Below are 15,237 nucleotides of genomic sequence, written 5' to 3'. Positions count from 1 at the left end.
CAATCCGTCGTCAATCAGGGTCATTTTACGTATCCAAGAGTTAGGCCTCAAACATTGACTCAAACTGCTCTCTTGATTTCTTTCCAATATCTTGTGTCCCTCCCTCCTTTAAATATGCTGATCCCATCACTGCACATCATCACCGCCTCGAATGCTGTGTGTCTTCCTCTTCTGATCCGCTGTCAAACATATTCGACTATACACATCCCACACTGATATTGTCAGTTTGAAATCCTCCGAAGATGAAGAGACTAGACACAGAAACTGAGACAGCAGCTTCAATAAGTGAGGTTTTATTCAGATGGGACAATGACAAGTTTAAATCCCCACCTGATCTGCTGCTCAAAGTCACCTCCATTTCCCCGGTCAGTTTCCCAAGTTTCAGGAAACTCATGTTGCTCCAGAAATATTTGGATTGACTGTGAGAGACGTCAATCAGAGAGTCCACCCACTCTGCCCATTGTCTCCTCTTCCTCTTCCAGAGCTGGTTCACTTCCTATAGGGACTGAAAACCAAGTGAGGAGATGGTGAGTGAAGGAGCAGCTTTTATACAAATTGTATCCCATAATATCCACACCAATCTTCAGGCAGTCTGACTATCCTGTGGGTAATCAGGGGTGGAAATGTCCCTTATGCTGTGTGAGAAGATCCAGCTGAGAGAGCTGTTTACTCGGTGTTTTGTGCTGAACTGTTTGACTGGAGCTGTGTGTTGGATATTGAGTGTGTTTATTGGAAACATTTCCCTCTGATTTCCAGGCTGAGTTTTGTTACTGGCTCATTCCTGAACGTGAGAAGGTTAAGTGTCATTATCCGGGAGATGCAGCATGTCTGAGGAATCTTATTGATTTCCGATTGTTGAATTGTGTGTGTTGGGTGTTGGTTATTCTCTAGTAGAGTGTGAATGGTCATTTCTCTCTGTGTTGGGATCAGGAATATGCATGTCTTTTCAAAGCCTCCAAGGCCTTTCCCCTACGCTATTTCTGTAACCTACTGAAGAAAACAATTTTAAAAATGTCTAGGAAATGTGGATGTACAAAGTGAGCTGGGTGTCCTTGTACACCAGTCAGTGAAACAGACAGAGGATTTGAGTTAATCAGAAGGGATGTGTAACTCAATGACACAGTGCCTTGGTGAGACCACACTTGGAGTATTGTGTCGTTTTGTTCTCCCTATCTAAAAAAGATAGGGAGAACAGAGAAAGTGCAGTGGAGGTTAACTAGCCTGATACTGTGGTTGGCAGGACTGTTGAATGAGACAGATTGGTTTAACTGAGCCAGTATTCACTAGAGTTTAGAAGGATGAGGGGATCTGATTGAAAGATATAAAATTCTAACTGTGATGGACAGATGAGATGCAGGGAGGATGATTTCCCTAGTTGGGAAGTCTAAAACCAGTGGACACAGTCTTTGGATAAAGTGTGGACCATTTTGGACTGAAATAAGGAAATATTTCTTCACCTAAAGGGTTGTGAACGTGTGGAATTCTCTGCCACAGAAGGCTGTGGAGCTGAGTCACTGAGTTACATTCAGTAATGAGATTGTTTTTTAGGCATGAAAAGCATTAAAAACTGTGGGAAAAAGTGCAAATATGGATCTGAGATATGGCTATTGAATGGTGGAGCAGGCTGTAAGAGCTGAATGCTGGATTAGTGGTGCTGGAAGAGCACAGCAGTTCAGGCAGCATTCAATGAGCAGCGAAATCGATGTTTCGGGCAAAAGCCCTTCATCAGGAATCAATGGCCTACCCCTGCTCCCAGCTTCTATGTTAGTTACATGTATATATGTATGCTTTTACAATCGCCAGATGTCCCAAAGCACCTTACAGTCAATGAAGTCCTTTGAAAGTGAGATCACTGTTGTAATGTAGGAAATTTGGCAGCCAGTGTGTGCACAGTAATCTCCTACAAACAGCAATGTGAATGACCAGACAATGTGTTTGTCAATGGTATTGTTTGAGGAATCGCTGTTGTTCAAGACATCAGGGATAACTCCCCTGTTTTCCAAAATAGTGGCCTGGGATCTTTTACCTCCAACTCAGAGACAGCAGAAGGGGCCATGTTTGTGATTTCCTCTGAAAGATGGTTCCTCTAACATTGTGGCTCTTCCTTACTCCGGTATATTCTCTGATGGTGTCTGATTCTATGAAGGGTCTCAATTACCATCCCTAGCTCTCATTATCACTTCCTGATGTTGATCAAGTACTGGTACACCACATATATGAGGAGGTGCAAGTTTCACTCACAAGAGGGAACAGTGCTACACTGCTTCAGCTCATCTGCTGCTGAAACCCTCATCCATATCTGGGTAGGCTTTAGACTGAATTATTCCAATGTTCTCCTGGTTGCTCTCATGTCTTGCTATTTTAACCTGAGCTTATCTAAAACACTACTGTCCAGGTCCTAAGACCCATTAATCAATCACCCCTGCTCATTGCTCTACATTGGCTCCAGGCCAAGCAACACCTCAGTTTTAAAATTCTTTGCCTTGTTTTCAAATTCCCTCATGGCCTTGCATCCACTATCTCTGTAATCATCAAAGCAATTCTGCTGCCATATTTGAAATATCTTCTTAGATGTTCTTTTCAAGATTTTAAATGAATGTGTCAGCCTTTCCCAAAATCAGGGTTGGATTTAATAGTTTTATCCAATTTTGATGCTGATAGCTGAATTTGGGATGTGCAGCCTAAGTGACTACAGTGTATCTAATTTCCAGGATAACCAGAATCCTTCAATCAGCTATCCTGAAACAAGAGCCATTGGTTTTGAACCAGGGCCCAGGAGAAGGTGGATTGGGCCTCACTAAGATCCTTTCTAATTGATCAATAGATCTGTCGATCTGCATGGTCTTTGTCCCAAGCAGCCAATCTAAGACAACAATAATAATGATTGACACGCAGCCCATCCAATGGTTGCTCTTGTTCTGAACATCACCCACTGCACAATGGAATTAGACCAAATTCCTCAGATCCTTCCTTCTTGCTGATCTCATGGAAGAACCTGTTTGTGTCTGGTTTGCTCATTTCTGAACTCTTCATCATACCTCCAGTACTGTGAGCAGATATGGACACCACACCTTAGGAAGAATGTGTTGGCCTTAGGGGGAGTACAATATTGTTTTACAAGAATGATATGAGAGTTATGAGAGATTATTGCAATTAGGCCTGTTTCTCAGAGATTTAGATGGTTATGGGGAAGGATGTCAAAACGTGTGGTGTTGGAAAAGCACAGCAAATCAATATTTTGGGTATAAGCCCTTCATCAGGAATGTTGGGGGAGGTGGGGAATGGGGCAGAGAGATAAATAGGAGGGTGAATATAGGACTTGGGGGGGGGAAGGTAGCTGGGAAGATGATAGGTAGATGGAGGTTGGAGGTGATGGTGATAGGTCAGAGGGGAGAGTAGAGTGGAAAGGTGGGAAGGAAGATGGACAGTTAGGACAGTTCAAGAGGGCGGTGCCAAGTTGGAGGGCTGGATCTGGGATGGGGTGGGGGGAAGGGGAGATGAGGAAACTGGTGAAATCGACATTGATGCCATGTGGTTGGAGGGTCCCAAGGCGTTCTTCCTAAAGGCATCACGTGGCGAGGATTTGGCAGTGGAGGAGGCAGAGGAGGACTTGCATGTCCTTGGCAGAATAGGAGGGGGAGTTGTAATGGTTGGCCACAGGTCACAGGTGGGGTAGTTTACTGCATGTGTCCCAGAGATGTTCCCTGAAACATTCCGTGAGTTGACGTCCTGTTTCCCCAGTTTAGAGGAGACCACATCAAGAGTAACGGACGCAGGAGATGAGATGTTTGGATTTTGCAGAAAAATCTCTGCCAGATGTGAAAGGATCCTTTGGGGTCTTGGACAGAGGAATGGGAAGAGGTATTGGTGCAGGTTTTACACTTCTTGCAGCGGCAAGGGAAGGTGTTGGTAGTGGAGGATGGTTGGTAGGGGATGTGAACCTAACGAGGGAGCCGTGGAGGGAGTCATCTCTGCAGAATGCTGATAGGGGTGGGTAGGAAAATGTGTTTGTGGTGGTGGGGTCTGTTTGTAGGGGTGGAAATGACGTAGGATAATGTGTTGTATTTGAAGATTAGTGGGGTGGAATGTTGCGGTTGGAGGAGTGGGGTTGAAGGTCAGAAGTGCAGGAAGTGGAGGAGATGTGCTGGAGGGCATTGTTGACCACATGGGAGGGGAAATTGTGATCCTTGAAATAGGAGACCATCTTGGATGTCCTAGAGTGGAATTGGTCCTCCTGGGAGCAGAAATGGTGGAGGTGGAGAAATTGGGAGTAAGGGATAGCGTTTTTATGAGGGTCGAGGGGGGCGAATGGGAGGAGGTATTGTTGAGGTAACTGTGGGAGTTGATGGGTTTGAAGTAGATGTCCTTGGTGAGTCAGTCACCGGAGGTGAAGATGGAGAGGTCCAGGAAAGGGAAGGTAGTGTCCGAGATGGTCCAGGTGAACTTGAAGTCAGGGTGGAGGGTGTTCGTGAAGTTGATGAACTGTTCAACCACTTCCTGGGAGCATGAGGCAGCACTGATACAGTCATCAGTGTAGTGGAGGAAAAGGAGGGGAATGGTGCTGGTGTAACTGTGGAAGATGCACTGTTCCATGTATCTGACGAAGGAGCAGGCATAACTGGGGCCGATGCGGGTACCCATGGCTACCTCTTTGGTCTGAAGGAAGTGGGAGGATTCAAAGGAAAAGTTGTTAAGGGTGAAGACCAGTTCCGCCAATCGATTGAGTTTGTCAGTGTAAGGGTACTGGTTAGGTCACTGGGAGAGGGAAAAACGGAGGGCCTGGAGGCCTTCCTCATGGCGGATGGAGGTGTACAGTGACTGGATGTCCATGGTGAAGATGAGGCATTGGGGGCCAGGAAAATGAAAATCATGGAGGAGGTGGAAGGTGCGGGTGGTGTCCCGAAAGTATGTGGATAGGGCTTATGCCCAAAGCGTCGATTCTCCTGCTCCTTGGATGCTGCCTGACCAGCTGTGCATTTCCAGCGGCACACGTTTTGACTCTGACTCTCCAGCATCTACAGTCCTCACTTTTTCTATGGGGAGGGGTGTGTCTGATTGAAGCCTTCAAGGTGTTAATAAGAAAACACAGGATAGATAAAAATCAATTATTTCCACAGGTTAGGGATTGTAGGGGCTTGGTCCATGAGCATAGTCTTTCGGGAGGGATGCTTTGAAGCACTTCTGCACACAAAGGGTCATGGATGTTTGTAATTCTCTTCCACAAATGGCAGTGGTTGTAGGATCAGTTGTTAATTTTAAATCTGAGATACATAATACTTTTGCTTAACAAAAATTAAGGGATATGGGTCAATGGCAGGTGTACGGAGCTAGGATCAGCCAGGGTCTCCTTGAATGTCAGGACACTCTGAAAAGCGTGAAAGGTCCACGCGTGTTCCTTTGTTCCTGCACCTGGCTAGAGGCTACTGGTAAAAGCTCTGTTTAGATTAACTCTACAAGGCCCTAGGTTTCCTGACTTCTCCTCATCTCACTTTATGGTATCTCGGACCAAGGTTCTTTCCTTCCTCACCTCAATTTAGTCCTTTTAAGGAGGGATCCTGACTCACGTGCAAATGTGAGTGTGTATGAGAAGAAGAGTGTGTGAGTGAGAAACAGCCCTAGGACTGAGACTGACCCAAATACATTCATATTTTAACACACACACACACACACACACACACACACACACAAACACACCTGCTTTGTGTAAGGACATATATGCAGAGTGCAAAAGCTGAGATGTTTTCCAATGTTTGTAAAAAAAAAGTTTGACCCCACTGTGACTATGGTTCCCAATTCTAAGAATCAGAAAGTATGGACAGATGGGAAGGGTGGTGTGGTTCATGGGCTGGTGGAAATATAGAGATAAGGAGTCTAGAAATACCAGCAATCATGATTTTCTCTCTCTATAGTCCTAGTTCTAGCAGTTCTTGACCAGTGCGGTTTCTTAAAATAATATGGGGCAAAATTTCAAAATCTGTATTGAATTAACATTTCATCTGAGTGTTTTTTTCATTAAACATATACTCTAACATGAAATCTGGTCTTCAACTGCACAATACAAGCTCATAGTGAATTGATATCTCACTTTATTCTTTATCTGACTGTCTTTTCCAGTGCCCTTGTGGTGCCTGGGAAGATGGAAAGAAATTACTCACATTATCTGCTTCTGGTCACTATCTAGTGTCCCTGCTGGAAATAGAGGGTGTGTACAGTCAAGTGAGGAAAAAGAAATTACTTGTATTTGATCTTCCTGCACAGGGGAATAGCAGACTGGCTCTCACTGTAGAACGGTCTCTAACTGAGGAGTCAGCTCCTTCATCAAAGGAGGAGAGGGAGTTGGAGAAAATCATGTTTCCTTTTCCTGTTTTACAGAAGGATTGCACTGTACTACACCAGAGAATACAGAGAATAGACACTGCAGACAGATCCTGACCAGCACCGAAGGACCATTACACAATTGTGGGAAGACATCCAGTCCTTCTGCAGCATTGCTCAATATAGAGAAGGTTGGGCAGTGAAACCATCATCTGGAAATCAGTTGAGTCAGAGAAGCTTTGACATCATCAGATCTGAAACTGGTCAGTGGTATGGAGCCTTCTATCAGAACCAACCTTTCTGTAGGTTCGGCTGTGGGTGATCGGTCAGGGTGAGGCTGGGAAGAAGTGTGAGTGGCTCCAAGTATGGTGAGAGCTTCAATCATTCACTTAGTCTCATGAACCACTCCTACAGGGAAGAGACTATTCAAGTGTGAGGGGTCTCCATAGCTTATCAAAGTTCATGTGTTCATGCAAGACCAGTTACATGGAAGTGAAATCATTCACATGCGAAGTGTGCAACAAGGGCCTTGCACGATTAGCAAGCTTAGTGAATCACCGGCGCATTCACACTGGAGAGAAACCATTCACTTGTGATGTCTGTGGCAAATCCTTCAGACAGTTATCAAACCTTCGCATACACCAACGCATTTACACTGGAGAAAAACCATTTGCGTGCAAGGTGTGTGACAAGTCTTTTACTCTATTTTCATCACTCCGAGTGCACCAGCGCATTCATACAGGGGAGAAACCAGTGAAGTGTGAGGTTTGTGACAAAACCTTTACACAGTTATCGGGCCTGTTGGTCCATCAGACAGTTCACACCGGGGAAAAACCCTTCAAATGTGAAGTTTGTGATAAAGCTTTTGTGACATCTTCAAGCCTCCTGACGCACCAGAGGTTTCACACAGGGGAGAAACCCTTCAGGTGTGAGGTTTGTGAGATGGGTTTCACTCAGTCCTCCGATCTCCTGATACACAAGAGGATTCACACCGGAGAGAAACCTTTCAAGTGCGAGTTGTGTGACCGAGCCTTTACACGGTCGACAATGCTTGTGGAACACCAACGTGTTCATACGGGTGAGAAACCATTCACGTGTGAGGTGTGTAATAAATCATTCTCACAATCATCAAACCTCCGTGTACACCAACGCATTCACACTGGGGAGAAACCTTTCACGTGTGAGGTGTGTGACCAGGGTTTTGCACAGTTCTGGCGCTTGGTGAATCATCGACGCATTCACAGTGGGGAGAAACCGTTTACATGTGCAGTATGCTACAAGTCATTCTCGCTATTACAGAACCTCCGTGTGCACCAACGTATTCATACTGGTGAAAAGCCATTCATGTGTGAGGTGTGTGACAAATCATTCTCACAGTCATCATCCCTCCGTGCACACCAACGCACTCACACAGGGGAAAAACCGTTCACGTGCAAAGTGTGTGACAAATCGTTCTCACGCTCATCACACTTTCGTGTACACCAACGCATTCACACCGGGGAAAAGGATTTCAAATGTGAGGTGTGCAACAAAGCCTTCACAAACTCATCGAGCCTTCTGGTCCATCTGAGGATTCACATAGGACAGTAACCTGTATAGTTCACTGTTTACAACAGATATCTCCTGAAGATTTTGACTCCTCCTAAACATCAGTGGATGCAATCGGAAGTAAAACAAAACTTTCATCCAATCTTTTCTTGAAGCACCAGCACTTCTGAAGAAGAGTCACCCGATTCCAATCTGTTTCTGTCTCCACAGATGCTGCCAGACTTGCTGAGTTTCTCCAGCGTTTTGTGTTTTGTTCTAGATATGCAGTAAACAAAACCATTCAGATGTCCAATGTGTGACATGGTTTTTGCACAGTCTGTATATCTCCTACATCATCAATGTATTCACATGGGTGAGGAACTCCGTAGGGGAGAGTCCTGGGATAATACCATAGCTGGAGGACCTCCTGAAACATCAATGAACTCACATGGGAGACAGATCTTTCAGTGTGACATGTGTCAGGATTGTTTCACCGCCTCCTCCTCACTCACCAGGCACCAACATCACCAAATTGACCTGGAGCCAGGTTACCTGCTTCTGTTGCACTTAGAGCTGTCTGTGTTGTTTACCCTCCACAGCTCGCACAGGAGCTAATCCAAAGCACTGTCTGTCTCAGCAGGGTCTGTCTCAAACCTCTCCCAGCATCATTCCCATTGTTTCAAGAAGGTCATTTATAGAAGCTTCTGTATGAACTCTGCATCCTTTCAGTATCGGATCAGATACAAGTCTGTCATGGACTCACACTCTGACCAGGAGGACAATCAGATACTCAGTAGTTTGAAAGGCTTCAGCTTCTGATTGACCAGCACAAGGATCCTGGGGAGTAGCCCTTGATTTAGATATCCAAGAAAATTCATCCCAACTCTGCAATTGCTTTGTGGGGATATGACTGTAACTGTCTTGAGTGGGAGGTCTGAAACAGAACTCTTCAAATTCCAGACTGATGTCAAGCAAGGTTGTGTGATCATGCCCCATTCTATTCACAATCTACCTGACAGTAAATATTCAAAGATCAGTTGCCTTCTGGTGTCAGTGTTAAACACTGTCTCGATGGAAAACTTTATTTACCTCGGTCCCCTTCATGCCAAAACTAAGCTGACCATCATAGATTCACATGATCTCCAGTTTACAGATCACCACAGTGTGGCTGTTCATCAGCATTCCCTCTAATTTTCATATTGGCTGTGCTAGTTTCTGAGATCCATGTGCAGCAATGTCTTCTGGAACCAGAAGATAGTGTAGCGATTGGCATTGTTGATGTTGATTATCATGCGCAGGATGTCAGAGATGGAGCAGCTGAAAGGGAATAGAGTTGTTCACTCTGCAAAAGATTTTTAATATATTCTCTTTGACTCTTCATAATAGAAACTTAGCCTGTCCTGGAATATTGCCAAAACAAAACTTGTGTCAGCCCACATCTGGTCGATCAAATATTTCATTTCCCATCTGTTTTGAAGGACTCTGGAATCTGTTAAATGCTTCTCGGACCTCAATAGACACCTCTCTCACTGACAGAGAGATCTAGCACCCATCAGCTATGTTAGTTCAACTTCCTACAAACAACAACACCAAGGGTTTGACCGCAGAAGATCAATTAAAAGATTCACCACCATCTTCACGGAATGAAGAGGGAGGAGCAGAAAATATTGCCTTGTCATCAATGCTCACGTCCTTCGAAAAAACTTTTTAAAAAAAACCTCTGCAAGTAAATAAAATGCCAACGAGCTGCTGCCAGCGTGCTCCAGCACAGCAGTGAGATTGGGACTGTGTGTCAGTGACACATAAGAGCACAGTGAAAATCCATCAGCAAAGGAGGTGTACAGAAATCTTGGTGGGAGATGGAGTTACATGTGACAGAAACAATTCATTTTGGAGAATGAGAATTTTAAAGTGGAAGGACTGGGAGCCTGTGCAGGTCATTGAGTACAAGGGTAATAGGTATGGGAGTTAGGATAGAGAATGCAGAGTTTAGCTGAGCTGAGGTTTAGGAGGTTGAAGACTAACGTGGGTGGAGAGTGTTGGAAATGAGGGACATTTCAAAGGGGCAAGTGGGTGATCTTTGTGATGCAGAGGTACGGGGCCAGGAACTCAGCAATAGCTTAAAGAGGATGACATTGACCAGTTGTAGGTGGAGATGAGAGGGGAGACAGCAAATGGGAGGAACTTATGGAATCTAGAAACTAAAGTACACCTGTTGAGCCCTTTACACTATTCAATTAGATTATGACTGATGCATTATCTTCACTCTGTCTCTGTAACCCTTAATCCCCTTTCCTAACAATAAACTTATCAATCTCAGATTTGAAGTCTTTAACTGACCTTCAACTTCAACAGAGTTTTGTAGGGAGAGTTCAAGATTTCCAGAATCCTTTTTGTGAAGAAGTGTTTGCTGACATCATCCTGTACAGCCTTGCTCTAATTTTAATGCTTTGCCCCTTGTTTTGGACTCTCCGATGACAGGAATCATTTCTCTCCAACTACTTGATCAACTTGTTTATGAATCTTAAACAATTCAATTAGATTACCTTTAATTTTCTGCATTTAAGGGAATACAAGCTCAGTCTATGAAACCTGTTCTCATGATTTAACCCTTTTTGTCCTGGAACAATCTGGTGAATCTATGCTGCGGTCCCTCCAAGGCCAATATATCCTTCCTGATGTGCAGTGCCCAAAACTGAATACAGTTTTCCAAAAAGGGTCTAAACAGAATTGTGTACAGCTAGAATATTACTTTCACAAGGACACAGTTGATTTTTGGGAGGAGAGATTGTGGATTATGTTTTCCCTTCAGAAGTAATGAGCAGTTTTGATAGAGGATCACTGGTTCTTGGTGTGGATCAGTCAGATGTGATGACTGATGGATAAACCAATTGTGCATCAGATACACTGAAATCTCTCTTCTTAGTCTTGAGGAACAGGGCAAATGACCAGGAAGGAAAAGAGTAAAGATCATTTGGAGCATAGAAGGTGGATCTGAGTGAGTGGTTAAACAACATTGACTCCTACAGAAGCGTTGTGGTGAGTAGAGGGCCAAAGAGCAGAGAGTTGCGAATTGGAAAGCACTGTCCAATTCACATGAGGAAGTGGGTCTTCCAGGAATGGAATGTGGTCCATGGGCCCAATGTGATTACTGATCTCTGTGACCATCGGTGGATTTGTAGGATGGAAACAAGTTCCATCCTGTGTCACTAAAGTAGTGTCATTTCTGACCATTGGAATTGGGAACCAGACTAAAGCACAGGGAATTTAAAGAAGCTTCTGTCTGTTGTATTCTGAAAGAGTTTCTGCTGATGTGTGTGTGATTGTGTTAGTGAAGTGAGCCAGCTTTCAGGAGTGGGTATGGGGTAAAATCAGACCCTGCTTTATTTGATTATGTGAATTATGGACAGATCCTCTTCAGGTGATGACTAATAGCATGGGGAAATATTTATCCTATCCTGTCTGGGAGGATGTCTGTCCTGAGTATGGTGAGGATGAGTCTCAAAAGACCTGAGTTCCTTCAGTCCATTATACCATAATGTAATATCAGAGTGAAATGGTCACCTTACACTCTTCCAAGAGTATTGAGTTGTTGTTTGTCTGTTGTTTGATCAAACTTCAATATAGATTTATCGCTCAGAGTAATACTTTTGTGTCTTCACCCGAACTATCTGAAATATCATCACGGTGTGTTACCATTCATTGAAACACTCAGGATCCAACAGTAAGAGTGCTGTACACAATATATTGGTCAATATCATTGTGGGCTGAGATACTTTCTCCACCAGAATTTCCAGTTTCGAGGATGCAGTGTGTTATCCCAGGAAAGATTTTCATGAAACTGGGATATTCAGAAGTGTTTTACTCAGTTAAATACTCCTTAAGATGTAATTATTATTGTAATGAGGGAGGTTTGGCTGCCTGTTTATGCAGCACAAGCTCTCTCAAACAGAAATATGGTAATTACCAAATCATTTTCCATTGTCATCAGGATTCATTTTGGTCAGGGCATCAGGGATTGGTCCTCCTGCTGTCCTACGATGTGTGTCACAGAATATTTTACATTCATCTGATAGAGCAGATGAAACCTTGGATCAGCTGATCGGAAAGATAGTATCTCCGATAGTGCAGAATTCCCTCAGTACTGCACTGGACTGGCAGCCTCAGTGCTCATGCCTCTGGAGTTAGCTTTGAATCCATAACCTGCTAGATTGGAGTGTCTTCCAGGGCTAAGAAGAAAGTGTTCCATTTCTGTCATGCTAGATTCACTTTCTAAGTAGTTAAGTCAAAAGGGTGAACAGCATGTTTTTCCCTTTGTAAACAGACAGCCTGAAAGTTTGATTTGATTTAAAGTGGTAACTAGTTAGAGCTGCAGTTGTCAGCATTGCCTTTGTGTCTGGATTCCTGAAGGTGTGAAAGGTGGTAAAGTTCCTGGTGTCAGGAGAAATGAAACTGACGGAGAAAAGTGGGTAGACGCCAGGAGTGAGGGACAACCGACTGTTACAGCTCACTGGGTCAGAGTGCTGGAAATCAAAATCTGCTATTCCTGGAGTCATCACAAAAGTTAAAGATTTTTAAAAGTATGCAGAATTCTACAATTTACCTGAAGTTTTAGACTGAAGTTGACAGAAAGCACGGACCAAGTTTGTATTGAACAAGAATTATTATTTGTTATAAATAAATAGAATTCGAACTACATGTAAACAACAGTGAACTGCTGACATATAACTCTAACCCGGTTATAAAACTGCAATCTAAACAGAGTTGAAAAGTGTGGTGCTGGAAAAACACAGCAGGCCAGGCAGCATCCGAGGAGCAGGAGAATCGACGTTTCGGGCATAAGCCCTTCTTCAGGAATGAGGCTGGTGTGCCAAGCGGGCTGAGATAAAAGGAAGGGGGGAGGGAATTTGGGAGAGGGGTGCTGGGAATACGATAGGTGGAAGGAGGTGAGGGTGAGGGTGATAAGCCGGAGAGGAGGTGGGGTGGAGAGGTCGGGAAGAAGATTGCAGGTCAAGAGGGCGGTGCTGAATCCAGGGGTTGGGACTGAGATAAGGTGGGGGGAGGGGAAATGAGGAAGCTGCAGAAATTTACATTCATCCCATGTAGTTGGAGGGTTCCTAGGCGGAAGATGAGGCACTCTTCCTCCAGGCGTCGTGTGGCTAGGGTCTGGCGATGGAGGAGGCCAAGGACCTGCATGTCCTTGGCGGAGTGGGAGGGGGAGTTAAAGTGTTCAGCCACGGGGCAGTTGGGTTGGTTGGTCCGGGTGTCCCAGAGGTGTTCTCTGAAATGTTCCGCAAGTAGGCGGCCTGTCGCCCCAATATAGAGGAGGCCACATCGGGTGCAGCGGATGCAATAGATGATGTGTGTGGAGGTGCAGGTGAATTTGTGGCAAATGTGGAAGTATCCCTTGGGGCCTTGGAGGGAAGTAAGGGGGGAGGTGTGGGCGCAAGTTTTGCATTTCTTGCGGTTGCAGGGGAAGGTGCCGGGAGTGGAGGTTGGGTTGGTGGGGGGTGTGGACCTGACGAGGGAGTCACAGAGGGAGTGGTCTTTTTGGAACACTGATAGAGGAGGGGGAGGGAAATATATCCCTGGTGGTGGGGTCCGTTTGGAGGTGGCGGAAATGACGGTGGATGATACGCTGTACATGGAGGTTGGTGGGGTGGTAGGTGAGGACCAGTGGGGTTCTGTCCTGGTGGCGATTGGAGGGGCAGGGCTCAAGGGTGGAGGAGCAGGAAGTGGAAGAGATGCGGTGGAGGGCATCGTCGACCACATCTGGGGGGATATTGCGGTCCTTGAAGAAGGAGGCCATCTGGGTTGTACGGTTTTGGAACTGGTCCTCCTGGGAGCAGATGCGGCGGAGATGAAGGAATTGGGAATATGGGATGGCGTTTTTACAGGGGGCAGGGTGGGAGGAGGTGTAGTCTAGGTAGCTGTGGGAGTCGGTCGGTTTATAGTAAATGTCGGTGTTGATTCGGTCACCAGAGATAGAAATGGAAAGGTCTAGGAAGGGGAGGGAGGAGTCTGAGACGGTCCAGGTGAATTTGAGGTCGGGGTGGAAGGTGTTGGTAAAGTGGATGAACTGTTCAGCTTCCTCGTGGGAGCACGAGGCAGCACCGATACAGTCATCGATGTAGCAGAGGAAAAGGTGGGGGGTGGTGCCAGTGTAGCTGCAGAAGATGGACTGTTCCACATATCCTACGAAGAGGCAGGCATAGCTGGGACCCATGCGGGTGCCCATGGCTACTCCTTTGGTTTGGAGGAAGTGGGAGGATTGGAAAGAGAAGTTGTTCAGGGTGAGGACCAGTTCAGTCAATCGAAGGAGGGTGTCAGTGGAAGGGTACTGGTTGGTACGGTGGGAAAGGAAGAAGCGGAGGGCTTTGAGTCCTTCGTGATGGGGGATGGAGATGTACAGGGACTGGATGTCCATCGTGAAGATAAGACGTTGGGGACCAGGGAAGCGAAAATCATGGAGGAGGTGGAGGGCGTGGGTGGTGTCCCGAACATAGGTGGGGAGTTCTTGGACTAAGGGGGACAGGACCGTATCGAGGTATGCAGAGATAAGTTCGATGGGGCAGGAGCAGGCTGAGACAATGGGTCGGCTGGGGCAGTCAGGTTTTGTGGATTTTGGGCAGGAGGTAGAAACGGGCAGTGTGGGGTTGTGGGACTATGAGGTTGGAGGCAGTGGATGGGAGATCCCCTGAGGTGATGAGGTTATGGATGGTCTGGGAGATGATGGTTTGGTGGTGGGAGGTGGGGTCAGGGTCAAGGGGGCAGTAGGAGGAGGTGTCCGCGAGCTGGCATTTAGCCTCAGTGGTGTAAAGGTCGGTGCGCCAAACTACTACCGAGCCTCCCTTGTCTGCTGGTGAGGTTGGGTTGGAACGGAGGGAGTGGAGGGCAGCACGTTCCGAGGGTGAGAGGTTGGAGTGGGTGAGAGGGGTGGAGAAGTTGAGGCGGTTAATGTCGCGGCGACAGTTGGCTATGAAGAGATCGAGGGCGGGTAAGAGGCCAGCACGGGGTGCCCAGGTGGATGGGGTGTGTTGGAGGGGGGAGAAAGGGTCGTCAGAGGGTGGGCGAGAATCTTGGTTGAAGAAATAGGCGCGGAGGCGAAGGCGGCGGAAGACTTGTTCGATGTCACGCCACATGTTGAACTCGTTAATCCGAAAGCGTAGAGGAATGAAGGTGAGGCCTCTGCTGAGGACTGATCATTCATCCTCAGAGAGGGGTCGTTCTGGAGGGATGGTGAAAACACGGCAGGGCTGGGAGCTAGGACCTGGTGTGGGGCTGAGCTGGGAGTGGGGGCGGGGACTGAGATCGGCGTGGGGGCGGGGTTAGGCGTGGTGACAGGGTTCGGCGTGGGGGTGGAGTTGGGTGTGGTATCGGAGATCGGCGTGGAGG

The 15,237-nt window shown here is 46.2% G+C and overlaps 3 protein-coding genes across 9 annotated transcripts in view; 1 reads left to right on the top strand and 2 right to left on the bottom strand.

The window, feature by feature from the left end:
• The window catches only part of LOC140455646 (uncharacterized), a 285,832-nt gene that overhangs the window by 104,548 nt on the left and 166,047 nt on the right, over positions 1-15,237 (bottom strand). The gene's annotated exons all lie outside the window — the stretch shown is intronic.
• Positions 1-15,237, bottom strand: part of LOC140455667 (uncharacterized) — a 48,667-nt gene that overhangs the window by 7,502 nt on the left and 25,928 nt on the right. The gene's annotated exons all lie outside the window — the stretch shown is intronic.
• LOC140455640 (uncharacterized) lies at positions 299-11,489 on the top strand. Its single transcript, XM_072550614.1, has 2 exons — positions 299-527; positions 6,373-11,489. Exon 2 carries the CDS (start codon positions 6,778-6,780, stop codon positions 7,903-7,905), a length of 1,128 nt encoding a protein of 375 aa, XP_072406715.1. The 5' UTR covers positions 299-527; positions 6,373-6,777; the 3' UTR covers positions 7,906-11,489.

Source organism: Chiloscyllium punctatum, chromosome 30, assembly GCF_047496795.1.
Source record: "Chiloscyllium punctatum isolate Juve2018m chromosome 30, sChiPun1.3, whole genome shotgun sequence".
NCBI lineage: Eukaryota > Metazoa > Chordata > Chondrichthyes > Orectolobiformes > Hemiscylliidae > Chiloscyllium > Chiloscyllium punctatum.
Note: the sequence above shows the minus strand (reverse complement) of the source record. Positions and strands in the feature narration are given on the sequence as shown.

Excerpts from the sequence above, each read along its gene's own strand:
- LOC140455640 (XM_072550614.1), top strand. The coding sequence starts at position 6,778 with ATGTGTTCATGCAAGACCAGTTACATGGAAGTGAAATCATTCACATGC.